Source organism: Cottoperca gobio, chromosome 4 (genome assembly GCF_900634415.1).
Source record: "Cottoperca gobio chromosome 4, fCotGob3.1, whole genome shotgun sequence".
Taxonomy (NCBI): domain Eukaryota; kingdom Metazoa; phylum Chordata; class Actinopteri; order Perciformes; family Bovichtidae; genus Cottoperca; species Cottoperca gobio.
Genome location: NC_041358.1, coordinates 1,110,485 through 1,128,279, shown reverse-complemented (window position 1 = coordinate 1,128,279; position 17,795 = coordinate 1,110,485). Strand labels below are relative to the sequence as shown.

Below are 17,795 nucleotides of genomic sequence, written 5' to 3'. Positions count from 1 at the left end.
GCGCTGTCACGAGCCTCTTCTTCATGAATAGATGTACACGTCCTTCTGCGCGGTGATATGGTTGAAATAAAATAGTTCCTACTTGATTACAAGGTCTGTAGATTATCTTTAGTAATGCTCTGGGGTTTTACAGAATTGTCCAATGTCTTGTCTGGTGATAGGATATATAGAAGTACAGTAAATTATAATGATAGGGTCACTAAGGACCCAATCACTGTAGAAATAAACTTCTTCAAACAGGAAAGAAAAGTGCATCCGTTTATGTTGAAGTGACAAAACCCTTAGCAGCAAAGAAGGAAGAAACAATCGTCATGGTTGAGTTATTTTGATCCAGACTGGACGCTCGGACAAGGACTCAGTCCGAATACATGGGCCGCACACTCTGCCAGGTGCACTACCGGGGCGCCCCAAAGTGCTTGTTCATTTGTCTTGCTGTGGATGGAGGTGGGGTTCAGTCCAGTGTGGAGTGTGTTTGATGTGCTAATGACCAGTGGCCAGTTGCACAAAACACCTTAAGATTCCTTTAAGTCCGACTTAAGGTTTCCTGAAATTAAAGATAGTTGCTCAAAACTCCCTTAAGTTTTCTTCTTAAGGTTTCTTTAAAAATGTTCACTGAAGTATTTAAGGTTTTATTCTTATCTTGGTCTTATACTTAAAGAATCCCTTTAAATGTTGCACAAAAGACCTTATCAACCAAAGTAAGAAAAAAAACTTAAGGCACCTCTGACTCTATCTTAACCAGAACATGGAAGAGTTTATAGCGATATATATGGAAAATGAACGCAACGGATACACTTCATGATTTGTGCGACCGTCTAAAGTTGGATCACTCCACTTTCCACCTTTGCAATTAATGATTACTCTGCGCTTTCATAACAGGTCATGCAATAACAGGTATCACAAGTGTGAGTGCAAGAAAACAGTCTCCATTGAAACTTCAGAATTGTATCACTATAAAATCTCTTTCAACACAGTTAATGCCTTAACATTTTTCCTTAACTAAGGAAACATGTTAAGGGATTCTGTGCAACACCCTTAAATAAGTCGCTCATCTAAGGAGAATGTAAGCCTTAAGTGTAATCAAGGAGAAAACCTAAGGTGCCACAGTTCTTTTGTCTGGTCCATGTTCAGCTGCAGGTAGGTGTCAGAGCAGCATCATGGGAATGACCTGTAATGTAATGTGAGGTGAGAAACAGATTTAATACACTGTAGCAGAGTTATTGGTGCTGACTGGTCCACATATGGCAGTCGTATAGAAATTTGAAAGTGATTTGTAGGTGATGTAGTTGTGTGTGTAGAGGGTGTTAAGGAAGATATTTTTCTAAACAAATTCTCTTTGATTTGTTTTGAATGAGTTCCACCTTATTTAAAAATGTTTACTATCTCTTGTGTTTTGCCTTTTTATGAACCACAATGTATTAAATATGATAGGATGAACAGTGACTATTAGCAGCAGACATAATAGTTTAACAGAAGATAATAGGTTGATGTAGTCCAAACAGCAATGAGAGCAGAACATGGGGTGCAGACTGTATATCAAGGTCATGTTTGCCCAGGGGAGGAACCAGTGCTCTTAGCTGTGAGCCATAGAGCATGATGGGATACTATATTAAGAAGCTTCTAAAATAACTTCACATCAGAAAAGGCTATAATCAATGTTGCTTTCTTTCAGCACTAGAGCCCAAATAAGAGCCTAAATACATGCATTTAAATAAAGATATCAATACGTGTCAGTGTGTTTGGTCATGAGGTCTCTATAATGTACCTTTCATGCTCTTAATAATGGTTCATGGATGTTGACTGCATTGTATGATCAATGCTGAATAATGTACTACCACATAAAAAGGTGGCTAAACCATGACTGTCATTTGGGAGGCTGATCAATGTTACTAAAATCAGTTAGGGTAAATGTAAATGATGATGAATAGTATACATGTATCTTATAAAGACACAGCAGGGTGTGTTAAAGGTTACTCCAGCAGTTTATTATTACACTAACATTAAACTGTGTCAGGCTCCAGGAAATGGTACATATTCAGAATGATGAATCAGAAATCCTTTATTAGTTCCACAACGGGGAAATGTACAAAATGAAGATCATGTGATATGATAGAAATTAGAATTGACCTTGTTGTAAGATTGTTTTGTCAACGGATGATTCCAAGGTTAAGAATGAAGTTAGATCCTCAGCCCCAATGTGTAATGCAGGCTTTCTGCTAAGAATGTGTAACTTCCAAACAGACATTATTTAAGCAAAGTCTAAATACAGTCCACATCACTTGAGTTAATTTCTCAGACTTGAAAAAGCTCCACCAGAGCCCCAGAACAGATCTTCAACTATCATTACAGGCTGAGTGGCACTCTCCGTGTGAATTGACTTTGAGAGAGGTTTACAAACGATGTCTTCACATTTTATTGTGCTTACTTTTAGGTCCCAAAATCCTGACGACACTTAACAAATAGAGTGTTGTCATGAAGATTCAAGCACAGAACATCCAGCACTAGAAATGTCCAGATCAATATTATTTATTAGTTCAGTCGTACAGATTTAATTTCTCTTTTTCAATGCCAACAACATGTTTCACATTGTGTGCTCACTGAATAGAACACCATTATTGTTATTTTCAAGGGCATACTGTAAAGAAAGCTCCATTGATAAGTGATGAGATTTTTGTCAAAAATCAGTATATTAATACTAGAAATTATGGCCGGATAAACATTTCCGAAGGCCAAAATTTGGTGGTGGCCCCCTGCTGACACCCCCCCCCCCCCCCACTACACCAACTGCTTTCTGTGCCTTATTGTGGCCTCCAAGTTTCCATTAAGTGCAGGGCAAACAGCATATGTATACTTTGGCAGCCTTATTATTCAAGGATAATTTATTGTGCTCTGCAACACAGGGTTGCAGATGTAGATTAGTGCATTTATGCAACAGAAGAAAAACATGACTAAACTAAACAGTTCAGACTTCGTGTAGTGCCGTTTTTTTAATTTGCATCTGGAGGAATGTAAACAGCAGCAACAGTGAATGGTGAATTATATGGTCAGATAATATGGCTGGCATCTTAACATTTAAAAATCAACATCAGGGAAACATTGTCAATAGACAATATGCTATATGCTAGACTGTATATGTCCAGAAACCAGTAGTCCTCCTGTTGATTCATTCATAATAGAAAATTATGTTTTTAAAAGATTTGATATGTCAAGGCCACACTATTGCATAATAATGCAGGGGCCTCTGTAGTTGATATGATTGACTGTAGTGGTGCAGTTAACTAATCTGCTAAAAAGTTACTAACACACAGTGAACCTCTTTACCCTGTTGGGGCTAATCTAACCTTGCTTCCACAGTGTGTGCTCCCAACCCCAGCGCTGAGAAACTCTGACCTTGGATGTCATTGATATGTGTTGTTGTGCTCTTCTATATATTCCTCTATTTTTCACATTTCTTATGTATTTCCTTGCATGGGATTTCCAAGTGCAAAGACTGTAGTTCATAAAGATCCTTCTGAATTAGGACAAATCTATCACAGTATGTGCATTTCTTCATCTTATTGTTTTGGTGGTTTTAAAAAGTATGCATGTGGATAGCTCTTAAATGTGTTCTAGTTGTAGTTCTACTATTTATTTAGTTATAGTCATCAGAATGCACCACAAGTCCCAAACTGAATACACATACAGTATGTACCCTCACAAACACGAGCCAACACCATGCATATTTAACTTGTTCAAAACAGACAAATACCTAAATAGACATAATATATATAGTATAATCTGCAGCATACACATACAGGAGCAATCCACGTGTATGCATTCTATAACTATTAAAACAAGGTGAACACTGTCACTAGATATGTCATAATGATATTAAAACAGTGTGTGCATGTGTATGAAGCTTTGATTTGATATTCTCAATCAGTGATGGCTGCATGTACTCTTCCTCTCCTTTGCATCCCTGATTAATACGAGTTGAGGTAATAGATGGCAAATTTACCTAAACGGTTTCCTAGTTTACTTGCAGAATGGATTCATATCATCTCTTTTTTGTATCAAACTGTCAGTTTGGCTCGTGGTAATAATGGAGGTCACACTCCTGCAGTCCTGTTATTCACCACTTTACACAGTATTCATGCTGCTGGTCCAATATGCAGTCCAATACTGCAGCCTTTTTGACAGGGAGCGCGCTTCCAAATTTACCCTCCCGCTGCGCTCGCTCCCCGTGCCTTAAAAAACCGCGTGCGCGGCTGAAGGTCACTTAAACACAAAAGGCTTTCAGCGCTGCGGTCCAATATAGCGCATGCGCGCTGCCGGAGGACTGCTTCACAGACCGCAATATGGCGAGAATGCCTGCCAGCGGAGACACAGAGCAGGAGCAGATGAGCTACCCGGAGAGGAGCAGGGATGAAGATAATGAGGAGGAGGATGAAGATGAGATCCAGGAGGTCCAGATCACTGGGGAGGAAGAGGACGAGGAGTCCGACAGAGATAGTGTGGAGCTGGAGTGGGAGTCAGAGAACGCAGTGCTGTTGGACTCCAGCGGTTCCACAGAGATACAAGCGGTCGTTATGAGGAGTATGGACCGAGGAGAGGAGGAGGGAGAGGCGGATCCTATGAGCAGCAGCATGCCCGCTGGGCTGGAGTCTCACCTGGACGGAGATATTCAGCGATCAGAGGGGAACAGGCTGAGTGAGAATACGCGCCTGGCGACCCGGTATGCGGTGAGGATCTTCAGGGAGTACCTCAGTGAGAAAGCCCAAAGTCCAGACTTTGAAACTCTGGACAAGGAGGCGCTCTGCGCGGTGCTGCGCTCCTTTTACGCGGAGGCCCGCTCTAAAAGTGGACAGCTGTACAGCAAGTCGTCCCTCATCAGCATCCGGAGCTCACTGAATCGATACCTGAACGAGCCGCCTTACTGCCGCACCTTGGACCTCACCAAGGACCCCGAACTGCGCAGTGCCAATCTGACCCTGGCCGCGGTGATACGGAGGCTGGAGGAGCAAGGCGCCGGTCCGGTGGTGCAGAAACAAGCCATCACGCGCTCGGACCTTCGGAAACTGTATGAGTCCTCTGTGTTCAACACCGACACACCTTTCGGGCTGCTCAACAAAGTCTGGTTTGAGACCTGTATGTATTTCTGCACCCGGGGCCGGGAGAACCAGCGGGAGCTAGAGGAGGACTCGTTCGGTCTGGTGGTGGATGAGGACGGGAGAAAGTTTGTATATTTTAAAGCTCTCGGACCGTACCACAAGTCCCGCTCCGCCGCCTGGACAAAGAAGCGTCCGGACGCAGACGAGGATACTTTGCCACGGATGTACGAGACGGGCTCAGAGCAGTGTCCATACGCCAGCTTCGTCCGGTACGTGTCGAAACGGAATCCGCTGTGCAGGGCGTTCTTCCAGCGGCCCCGGGACCACTGCTGCGCGAGTGACATGACGTGGTACGAGAACAAAGCTATCGGTAAGAACCTGTTGGGCACGAGGATGCAGATGTTGTCGCGCGCTGCCAAGCTCTCCAAGACCTACACCAACCACTGCATCGGTGCCGTCTCCATAGCAACGCTAAACAGCATCGTGGGCGTCGCGGGCTCGAGGCCGACGAAGACGCTTTACGTTGCCTCGGAGACGGTTAACGGTCACACGCATTCCCACCTCCAGCTAGTGATCCCGTACCTCCGCCAGGTCACCGACGTTGCAGATGTGAAGCCGCAGCGTGCGACGGCAACAACAACAATAAACGTATCAACAACAACAACGGATAGGGTCAGTGAGGACGACCCGGCTCCTTACGCCAAGAGGTTGTGCGTGCGCCCCGGGACACGCGTGGAGTCGCCTGTGGAGCGGAACGAGAGCGGGCCGGTGCCCTCGAGAGCCATGGAGTCCCATATTCACACACAGCCCGGTGTGCGGTCCCCGGTCGCTGTGCCCACACAGGTAACAGCCTGCGGTCGTTTATCATCTTCAGTAGCCTGTATGTTAACAGCTCGTGTATCTGCAGCATGTGTGAGTCCTGTATAGGTCACATGCTGTGCTCATAGAGCCCGTTCTCACACATTGAGCTTTTATTAAAGTTATGATGTCATTGACACACGCGCCACTCTTTAAACAAAGACGTATTCTTTATAATTAAAGTGCACAGATAGGCATATATAACAATATAGTGTAGCCTACCCTACAGCAAAGTGTTACAGAATTGATGAAAGAGATGAAACAGCCTGTAAACACACGCTTGGAAAGATCATTAAGATGCTATTTGTTTGAGTGTGTGTGTTAGTTTAACCAGAGGAGTATAGGCACAGACAGCTGATTTGTCCTGACCAGTGGTGGAAGTAGTGTTACGATACGGTCCAATAGGAGAATGACCCAAAAGCAGGACACAGACTTGGAGCTTGGAACGATAGGTGGGAGGTTTATTTAAGCCAGTGGTTCTCAACCTTTTTTGAGGCAGCACCCAATTATCCCATTATCCAGGTCCCTTACCGCCCCCCATCAAATACAAATGTAGGCTAATTATCTCCCCTGAATTTTAATGTTGATCATTATTCTGTTTGTAATATTATGATTATTATCCATAGTATTTATTATTTATATTACATATTGATTATATTAATTTTATATTTAAATTCTTATAATATTTTTCTTATCATTAGGCTGCTATATTATGTTATTATAAAAACTCAAATTCTCTGAGATTGAAGTTACATAATAACATTTCTAAATAATAATAAATATTATTAAAATATTTTTGTTGTTTTTACCTTCAATTGCCCTAATACACCATGTACCCAGGGAGCAAACAAAGACATTTTATTCAGGAGTGTTAAACAAATGCAACGGTAAGAAGTTCAAACTTTTATCTGTGTCATAGACTGCAGCCAATCAGAAACGGGTCAGACATTCAAACTGTAACCGGTGTTAAACACAGCAGCCTCAGAAATGTGAAACAATTTGCACTCTTAAGTGTTCCAAAAATAAATGAGCAGCCAACAATGGAACAAGTCTGAGGCGCTGAGGTTTGACGTCGCAACACTTGGAATTGAACAAAAGATGATGAAGCAGAGCTGAACAGGTTTAGAGAGCGGATTGGAACAGAATGAAGGAAAACAGCACAATAGTAGAAGACCTTTGTTCCCAGCCTCTCTGTTTGTTCCTGACAGTTATTTAATGCTTTGCTTCTTAGTAAAGTAACCTACAAGGCAATATGGAATAGCTGGTGCTCTGACCATCTGATATCTATGTGCCTCACATGCTGTCCTTGTGTTTCTATGATCCGCGTCAGGCTTCTGGCATTATCTGGCAGCTATTATCAGGACTTTTCTAAAACTTACTGCCCAGTGAGTCAGGCTCACAGGGTGTCTCAGGGTAAAGTGTGATTGGCTCATTGCAGAGAGAAGGAAGCCTGCCACACTGTATTGGTGAACAGTAGTCTTCTGTCATGTTTGCAAAGGCAGCAAACAGTTGGTAAATACACATCCAGCAGACATGAAGCAACATTAGCATGCATTCGGAGTCGTGTCTCCGCTCACCTAATGAATGTAGGTCATAAATTAACCGTCCTCTAGCTGTGTTTGATCTCTTCCAACTCCTGATGGAAATATCTGTTTATCTCTTTAGCTGCTAAATGCTCCACTTTGTTCACTATCTACTCTCTAACTTTGCTGCAAACAGGTAGTGTACAATGTGTTTAGCAGTGAGACTGAACAAAAACAGTAAAGTTGATAAAAACCAAAACAATGAGCTGACACTTAAGCCTCCATAAAGCTCTCTTTGCTGCACTAATAAAAAAATAATGATTAGTACAGCTTTAAGATAGTGACAGATTTAAGATGGATCAGTGGGGACAGTCTGTCGAGAGAAATGTGACACTTTATTTCAATAACTTTGTGTCTCCACCACCTTGGTGTTACAGTAAAGTAGCCTATATTTAAATAGTTCTCTTACACCAACTGATGTGGGATGACTCTGCTCTAGACATGTGCCCAAGATCTCTAAAATAAGTAGTGTCTAAGTAGTGTTTTTGATAATACCGGTACTACGACTACATTGTGTGTGTGTGTGTGTGTGTGTGTGTGTGTGTGTGTGTGTGTGTGTGTGTGTGTGTGTGCGCGTGTGTGTGCGTGCGTGTGTGTGTGCGTGTGTATCTGTGTGTGTATCTGTGTGTGTATCTGTGTGTGTTTGGTGTCCCAGGACAGCTGTGGCAGCAGCAGCAGTATGTCCAGTCAGCAGCTGCTCTCTGTGTCTCCTGTGGGCTCCGCCGGCATCCCCACACCAGCCCAGCTCACCAAAACCAACGCACCCGTCCACATCGATGTGGGAGGACACATGTACACCAGCAGCCTGGCCACCCTTACAAAGTACCCTGAGACACGGTGAGAACACATATCCACTATGAAAAAACCCTGCAATCCATTTGTGATATAATTCATCATGATTGTCACAATCATTTATCTATTGTTAACCCATACCTGTCAACATTGGAATTTCAAAATAACAGAATTTTTTTGCCGGACACCGCCCATATTTTCGCAGCTCTCAGCCACCCATGTAATGTAAATGTAAACACATAAGGGACGGGTATATACATTCAGGAAATACATGTTTATAAAATGTATGTATTTTATTTATTAGTTATTATCATCAATTGATTTGAAGATTGATGAGTTGTGTGGCTTTTGTTTTCCCTGATGAGGACTTCCTTGCGATGTCAGAGTCGGGAAACATGTCCGCTACACTGCGACTGAAATCATCGCAGAAGCTGAAGGCTACATTATTTTTAGCGCAAAGCATCAACATCTTTCCCTCAGCTTTGGTCACTTGGTCTGCCTCCGAAACAGTTCTTGTCACAAATTAAGTCATTGACAGTGAATGTTTTGTGCCTTTGGGCGTGCTTGTGCTTGGACGATGTTTCTTGCTGGCGAACATCGCTTATTCCGCCGTGTGTGATGCTAACATCTGAATGGCACACTTTACAAAAAGGATGAGTTTGCCCGACTCTGCTTTTAATAAATAAATAAAATATTTTTTTTACTTTTTGCTACTAATGCTTCTGCAGTTTAATGACTAATTACGTGGCATTTGTGAATCACTTTCAGTGCCCTCATCTTGCATTACAAACCCAAACATTATAGAGATGAGTGTCAGAACACTTGAAAACTGTGGCATTCAGCATGTCTACCCTGTTACACTGATTATGAAACGGTTTTCATTTAGTCCATTAAACTTAAACACTCACACTGCCTTATTCTGGATTCTGGCTGATGCAAATCTTAACTCTGACAACATTGTATAAAGTATCTTAAAGCAAGACTATGGGACCTTTGAAAAACTAAATAAATTCTTCCTCTCTCAGATAAAAAAAAGTTAAATTTACAAGCTATAGAACAAACCCTTGCTCAAATGAAAACTCTGGGGTTTTGCTGCTCCAGTCTTACATAGTCTGGTATGGACGCAGTCTCCGTGATGTCACCTATAGGTTTTTCATTGTACTTCATTTCATTCACTTCATTGTAGTACTCGTTATTATTAAACCCTATTTTATGAATATTAATAGTTTTATTAATAATAATTATCATAAATATTTGTTAATACCCAGACTTGCTCATACCAGAATACCAACATAATGGTGATACTGGTGTGAGGCGTGGCAGTGTTCCAACATTATTAATGCAATAGAAGTTGGATTTATCGTTGGCACAGGTTGCTGATGTAGGCTACCTTTTAATTTGTCAGCCGGTTTAGGCTCATACATGGGACCAGACCAGCAGAACCGTAAATTCATCCAACACTACATGGCAGATTAACACTCACAGGTGCGTCGACCTTCCTGCGAGCTGCTGCACTCTTTCTCCAACTGCAGCTGATGCCAAAGCAAACCCACACTGCCACATGTCATTTGATTTGGCAAAGAAGGGGGGAGGAATGATTTCAGTGGACAATAACTTTTTATATACATACATACTGAATGTATTAAGATAGCCCGCTGGGAGTCCCAGCACTGGGGCTCGTGTTGCTGCGGCTGCTGACTGGGGCTCCGTCTCGAGTGCCTGCTGTACCAACCGCTCTCCACTCCCGGCCACCGGGAGGCTGAGACGAAGGTGCAGGTCATTTTCTCTTGTTTCTGCCTCTATGGATTTAGTCCGATAAACAAACTAACAAAACGTAACGTAATATTAACCGTACTGCCACCGGTTAACCTAAGTGCCACAGTACACACATAGATGGGTGAACTATAGGCCAAAGCCACACGTGAGCATTATAAAATAACAGTGTTATTTTGACCGGCTAGTAGTAGTAGGCTTTTCATAATTACTATTTTCAAATAACTAATGAATCATTAGTAGAGGTGAAAAGCTGCCCCCTATTTCTTTGGAGCAGGTGACATTGCGCCTTTAAAGTTAACTGAGAAGCTGTTTCATATGATAGCAGACATGGTCACAGTGACAGCCTCAGGCAGGGAGAGGAAAAGTACCCATTTCCACTATCCATTGATGTCAGGATACAGCAGTGGATTATGGGAAGTAAAGGCTGCTGCAGCATCGCTATAACTATGCCTCGTACAATAAAACAAGATTGAAAATGAGCAAAGTGTTAATAAATCTATCAAAAAAGATCTGAACAATGAGCTGCTGCAGTAATAATAATAATAATAATAATAATAATAATAATAATAATAATAATAATAATAATAATAATAATAATAATAATAATATAAAAGAAATAAAAGAAAATACAAGACAGTTCAAAGGAAATTAAAACTCAAATAAAATCAGGAAAGGCTCTCAAATAAAAGTATGTTTTAAGAAAAATCTTTTTAAGGACATCTGTGGCCAGCAGACAGGACCGCCGCCACAACATTTGGTTAGTATTTAGCCCAGTTTCGACCGCATCTACTTGCCTCACAGAATTAATTTTTCCACTGCTGTACCGCCTCAGTGTAGGCGGGGTAATCAGCTGTCCCTCGCAAACGATGGGTTTGTGCAAGATGTACTGTGACCACTCGGCTGTGGTGCTACTCAAAAAAGTACCAAGTACCAGGTACTATCCCTAGTGGAAAAACAAAAGTAAAAAGTGAGCCGAGTCAAGTAGAGCCGTACCATGCAGAGGAAACACGCCTTTTGATGAAGAAGCCTCTCTGTTTCACATTTGTTGTTTCTGGCAGGATCGGTCGTCTGTTTTCTGGAACAGAGCCCATAGTGTTGGACAGCCTGAAGCAGCACTACTTCATTGATCGAGATGGCCCCATGTTCCGCTACATACTTAACTTTCTCCGGACCTCAAAACTCCTCATCCCTGATGACTTCAAAGTGAGTGTCTGTCTAGAGCTTTGATCAGGTACTACCACAGTTTATCACTACAGCGTGTCTGAACAGCCCCAAATCACAGGGAAACCAAGAGACTAATGAAGTGCCAAGACAGGAGGAAGAATTTGAACTGTCACACTTGAGCCGATAGAGCACTTACAGAAACTATCCTGAGAGTGTATGCTGTTACAGTTCCCCCTATGACTCAAAACTTTTCAGACGCCCTGTACAATCACAATGTTGTAATGTCAATCACTGAACAGGGCACAGCACTTTTAACTAACAAGCATGCTTTTCTTATATTATTGGATGTAAGTAATGTGTTTTTCCTACTGTAATAACTTTCTATATAGGATGCAATGGAGGACTTTGAACAGCGAAATTTAGACTCATTGCTTTGTTTATTATGATGATTAATGCTCTGTTAAAGGTATAGTTCAGATTTGGTTGTTTGAGGTACATCTAGAGTAGATGAGAGCTTGGACATGTTTTAGCAGGTCTTTTTCTTTTAGTCAGTGCATTACATTTATTGATTGGGGATGTAAAGACAATTTCAAAAAATATAACAACAAATGTTACTACTGTAGGTGATATACTGACTATGGATAATAATCTCATACAACCCCACTTCAAAACATCCGAACTATACCTTTAATGTATGTGTTTGTGTTCATGGGCTTGTGCTTGCATGTGTGTATTTTCATGAGGTTTTTTTTCTGTCTTTGTTTCTTCCGTCTGTGTGTATGTCTCCCAGCTTGTCTTAATGTATTTTCTGTGTGTTTTCTGTATGTGTGTTTGCAGGAATACTCCCTGCTGTATGAAGAGGCCAGTTTCTTCCAGCTGACTCCTCTGCAGGCTGAGCTGGAGCGCTGGAGGACTGAGCAGGAATGTGGGGGTGTGTGTCTGCAGTGTGAGTGTGTCGTGATTCATGTAGCTCCGGAGCTTGGTGAGAGGATCAGCGTGAGCGCCCACCGGGCCATGATCGAGGAGGTTTTTCCTGAGGTCAGAGACGTCATGTCTAATTCCCTGAACACCAGCTGGAACCAGGACTCCACACACATCGTTCGCTACCCGCTCAACGGCTACTGCCAACTCAACTCTGTCCAGGTACAAAACACACTCTGGGTCAGGTTTTCTCTCAGCATATTTTGGCACCACTGCCTCCTTTTCTTATTTTTATCTTCTGTGTGCAATGACGTACAAAAATACATAAAGTCAGACAAACATTTAAAAGATTTGAACGGTTCTGCCTACGTTAACATTTGTGACAGACTAGGCTACACTAGGGTTTGTACTAACCATGTGGTTAGCACACATCTCATAAAAAGGCAGAGAAATATTTATATATATATATATATATATATACAAAATAGTGATTTCAGCTTTAAATGCTAAAGATAGCATTTGCATTTCAAGACACATATAGACTACATTATAGCAGAGACAAGGCTGATGTATGAAGATCCATGTGAGCTATCACACACATCTAGTTTGACCTGCTGGTATTGTTTTCACCTTGTGAGTCTGTGTGTGAGCATGTGTGAGCGTGGTGTGTGTGTGTGTGTGTGTGTGTCTGTGTGTGTCTGTGTGTGTTTGTGTGTGTGTGTGTGTGTGTGTCTACGGTCAGATTTTGTGAATGCGATAGTGCTGTAACTGTGCACGTTGAAGTCTCCCAGCAGAACTACAGAGTCCCCTACTGGAGCTCCATGCAGGACCCTATTCAGGGTCTCCAAGAAGGCCGAATACTCCAAGCTGCTGTTCGGTGCATAGGCACAGACAACAGTCAGAGTTTCCCCCCCATAACCCGTAGGCGTAGGGAGGCTACCCTCTCGTCCACTGGGGTGAACTCCAACCTAGCAGCGCTCAGCCGGGGTCTTTTGAGTATCCCCACACCCGCCCGAAGCCTCACAGGAGTACGGTTCCAGAACTGAGACTGTGTATAGAGGTATTCCCCACCAGATCCAACTGGTAGCGCTCCACCTCTGGCTCCTTCCCCTACAGAGAGGTGACATTCCACGTCCCCAAAACCAGCCTCTGGTCCGTCGAGGTCCCTGAAAGTAGTGGGGTAGGAAGTGGGGAAGGGGCCATAGGCCCCTTATACAAATTCTCCATTGTTACTCAAGTATTTTAATCCACAATCATACATTTTCACCCACATGTACAGTGCATTCAGGAAGTATACGAAACCCTTCACTTTTTCAAAACAAATGATGCTGCAGCCTTATGCTAAAATTCCCTCATCAATCACTCAATACCACTTAATGACACAGCGAAAAACAGGATTTAAGAAAAATGTTATTTAGAAAGAAAAAATTTAAATAACACATTGACATAAGTATTCAGACCCTAACCTCAGTACTTAGTTGAAGCACCTTTGGCAGCGATTACAGCCTCCAGTCTGGATTCGGGGATTTTCTACCATTCTTCTCTGCAGATCTGGCCCTGCATGTCACCATTCATCATATTGAAAGTGCTTTTCATGTATTTTCAGTAAGTACAGATCAATATTCAGTCAAAGAACCCTTTAATATATTGGAAATGTTGACAATGAGCCAATTACTTTCTTGTGTGGAGATAAACACATTTCATTACTGTATGTCTGTCTAGCTTTGTCTCAGGGGAAATATCAGTGAGACACAGATGCAGTAAAAGGAACAGAGGACTTGTGAGGGCAAACTGAGATAATGCCACCATGTTGTTCACTTCAGTAGGAAGGGGAGGGAGAGAGAAACTAATGGACTACTTCTGAAGTAGTTGATGTTTCAGGCCAATTATTTAACTGCCCAACAGAAGAAGGTGGCCTTGAGAGCACAATGCACTGCAATGTCAAACACCAAAAGCAAATATACAAAACAAAAGCAAATTAAAAAAACATTTAAAGCAATTTTACAACACTTGCATAGCATTTAGAAAAAAATTGCAAAGTGAGAATGCACAACCAAATACAGAAACACAATCAGTTTTCTGTATTTAGTTGAGTTTCCTGTATTTGGTTACGTTGTCTGTATTCGGTTGTATTTTAAGATTTTGGTTGCGTTTTCTGTATTTGGTTGCGTTGTCTGTATTTGGTTGGGTTTTCTGTATTTATTTGGGCTGTACGCTGAACTGTATCGCGATGTAAAGAAAAAAGCATATGAGAACCGAGGCATCTCACATAATCCATCTGTGCCACTCTGATGTTTGAAAATGCAGCAAAACAATTAACAACTTTTGACCACAGAGCCCCACACAATTTGTTTGTTTTGGTTTGTGTGAGTTTGTTTTTCCCCCCTAAATTTTAGGCTATTCAGGATGACGCTTAAAAAAATGCCACACCGACCTGTCTATTCATTTCATGTTGTATTCTGATCGGCTGTATTCTGAATTATTATGTCATTATAGCATCTTTCTAGTTATGCTGATGGTATATGTGTGACTCATGCAATGGTGGTTCATAGTGACATAGTGAATTGATCTATGAAATGTTGAACAAGGGCCATCTTTTTTTCCAAGCAGTACTCTTAACTTCAGCACTCCACTGGAGGAAATGTCTACATGCGCAGCTCAAAAGTCCTTTGGTTTGTGTGTGCCTGCAGGTGTTGGAGAGGTTACAGCAGAGAGGGTTCTGGATCACAGGTTCATGTGGCGGTGGAGTGGACACTTCCCAATTTAGTGAATACATTCTACGAAGAGAAGGCCGAGGCAGCCAACACCCCCCCACCCTCATCCGAATAAAGCAAGAGCTCATGGACTGAACTCACAGAAGCCCCCATTTTTTCACACATTTCCGCAACTGTTTCTCAAAGCGACAACCGATTCACTTCAGCATGAAAGAAGTCAACAGAGCAAACATCAATAGCATATCTTACGACGCACTAAAATATGGTACATTGACTGTGATGTTAGTCTTCTTTAAAACGTTACTTACAGTTGTCCCATAAATGACAGATAGTAGTATTACAGTAAAAAAAAAAACTAGCATTAGCATTTCTATTGAAATAAATTGGAGGCTAGTACTTAGGGATATGGAGTATACCGGTAGATAAAATATTTTATCATGGTACATGTCATTTTATATTGCGATATAGTATATTTGCTGGAATTTTAATTGAAAAAACCCTTAATAGATAACATAACCAGATAATCATGTCTTTCTGTAATCCATTGAATTAAATACCTGAAGTCAGGGTACTGCATCACATTGATGCAAATATTCTGTAAATCAATACAGTCCTGCTCTGTGATTTCCAACACTGTCTACATTTTCCGAAAACCCCCACAGATAATAAAGGGACACCTACTAAAGTATTATTCGTATGGCAAAAATAGAAAACAGACATATTTCTGCTGTTTAATGATACTGTCATATTGTCCAACCCTATTACTCTCCTCCATGGTCTCAGACCACATGCTGAGGCTGGAAAATATACACATATAAAATACATGCACTTTCACATCATGTGGATATTAACTGAATGGTGCAAAAACACAAATGGACTCCTCAAGCTATTATTGGGAAGTGGCAGCTCATACTCTGATTGCATGGTTTTTACAAGGGTATATACAGTCTAACGGTTATAAAGGTACAGTATTTTAAAATGACATCTGGATACTGATACATTTTGTTATGTATGTGTAAGAATGTCCCCTCAAGAAACCTTGAACCTTGAACCTATTATTTTGTGAATTAAAAAAGCCCTGCCTTGATTCTGATAATGGATTTTTCTTAAACTGTCCCCCCATGACAAAAGATCACATAAATAATTTGTTCAAATGCCAAAAATGTACGTCTACATTTGATGGACAAAGACCTCCAGTGGCCTGTGATTTAAGACTCAAAACTGCCAGGAACAAAGAAGGGAGTAGCATGACGTTATTATCCTGCTAATGGGGACACATTTAGTTTTAGAAGACAATGACAAAATGACAGTTTAGAAAACCTGTCGACTTTTCAACAGCAAATGTACATTTTACATGAGATGGTGCCACTGCACCCAGAGAGCACATACGCTAACTTTGCTCAGACTGCTCAGCATCTCTTTTAACGTGCAGGCTGGTCTACAAATACCATATTAAAAACAATATTTTTTCCAGCCAAGGCTAGTAGTTACTATATACTGTATATGTTCAGTGCAACTGTGTATGAATTGTGAGGTATGAGCCTTTTTTGCATGTACTGTTGCATTGTTTTGTACTATTTGCAGAGACCATCAGTTACTTTAACCTGGAGGGAATCTAAAATATTTGCATTTGGTAAAGTACACATTTAGAGCACAAGCACAGAACTGGCTGTGAAAAGAAACCTTATTTATTTTAACCTTTAGTTTATTTGTGGCATGCAATGTCTTTGTTGTACATTTTCTCTCTTCCTTCTGCTTTGGAAAATAGAGGCAGAAGAAGAATCTTTACAGGGGTTAAGAACAGCAACCCAAGCCAGCTATGTTAATTTATATATCATGTTTTCTCTGTTTTGCATAATTATTGTGAGATAATTTTATCATGATTTAACAAGAATAATATGTGATGATGTTCAAAGACCAGGCACATCTGCAAAGCTTCCTTATGCTCAGCAGTCTGGACAGATCATTTGCTTTCTTGCCAAGAGTTAAGAGAAGATCGATATTAATCTCGTGTCTGTATGCTAAACATGAAGCTTTCTGTACACATTAGACAAATAGCATATTACCAAGGCCGTACTGATAAATGATTTGATCACATGGATATGATCGGTTTATGTGAAACATGGCTGACAAAAATGTTTTCTTACCATTAAATGAAGCTTCCCCACTTGACTCACTTACGGCCATGTTGCTCGGGCTGCTAAACAAGGTTGAGGGGGTGCTATAATCTATAAAACATTTTTTTAATTGAACCTCCAATCGTGATATCAAATTCTTGATTATTGTGTATTGATCAGTTTGTACATCAAATCAAATCAAATCAAATTTATTTGTATAGCCCAATATCACAAATTATACATTTGTCTCAGTGTGCTTTACAGACTGTACAGGTTACGACACCCTCTGTCCTTAGACCCTCGCATCGCACAAGGAAAAACTTCCTAAAAGAAACCCCATAATTAAAGGGGGTAAAATGGAAGAAACCTCAGGGAGAGCAACTGAGGAGGGATCCCTCTCCCAGTACGGACAGACGTGCAATAGATGTCATGTGTACAGGATAAACAACATAGTACAAATACAACATTTGACAGAAATTATGTGTTGAAAAAGAGAAAGTTTGGATGAATCCAGGATAATGTCAAAAAGGCTTCCTGGTGTCCAGCAGGACCAAGGCAACAGGCGCAGCCACGATTCCTGATCCTGACGTAAACTTTATCGGTGGCAACCTGCCACATGAGAGACAGAAACTCATAAAAGATGATGAGTTAGTAACATACATTTACATAAATGCATACAGATAGAGAGGGAGAAGAAGAGAGGGAGAGGAGGAGAGAGGAAGAGAAGAAAGAGAGCAGGGAGGTGTCCCCCGACAGTCTAAGCCTATAGCAGCATAACTA

The 17,795-nt window shown here is 41.3% G+C and overlaps 1 protein-coding gene across 3 annotated transcripts; it reads left to right on the top strand.

Annotated features, from left to right (window-relative positions):
- Positions 1–2,800: 2,800 nt before the first annotated feature.
- On the top strand, positions 2,801–17,129 carry LOC115007526 (BTB/POZ domain-containing protein KCTD1-like). 3 transcript variants are annotated; one of them, XM_029430443.1, is made up of 5 exons: positions 2,801–5,933; positions 8,187–8,368; positions 11,158–11,302; positions 12,101–12,406; positions 14,875–17,129. In XM_029430443.1, exons 1-5 carry the CDS (start codon positions 4,338–4,340, stop codon positions 15,031–15,033), a joined length of 2,388 nt encoding a protein of 795 aa, XP_029286303.1. In that variant the 5' UTR covers positions 2,801–4,337; the 3' UTR covers positions 15,034–17,129. The 3 variants fall into 3 exon arrangements, with proteins under 3 accessions (XP_029286303.1, XP_029286304.1, XP_029286305.1); XM_029430445.1 differs by having other exon boundaries at positions 5,866–5,933; positions 8,192–8,368; XM_029430444.1 differs by lacking the exon at positions 14,875–17,129 and having other exon boundaries at positions 11,158–11,330; positions 12,101–12,192.
- The last annotated feature ends 666 nt before the right edge of the window (positions 17,130–17,795 follow it).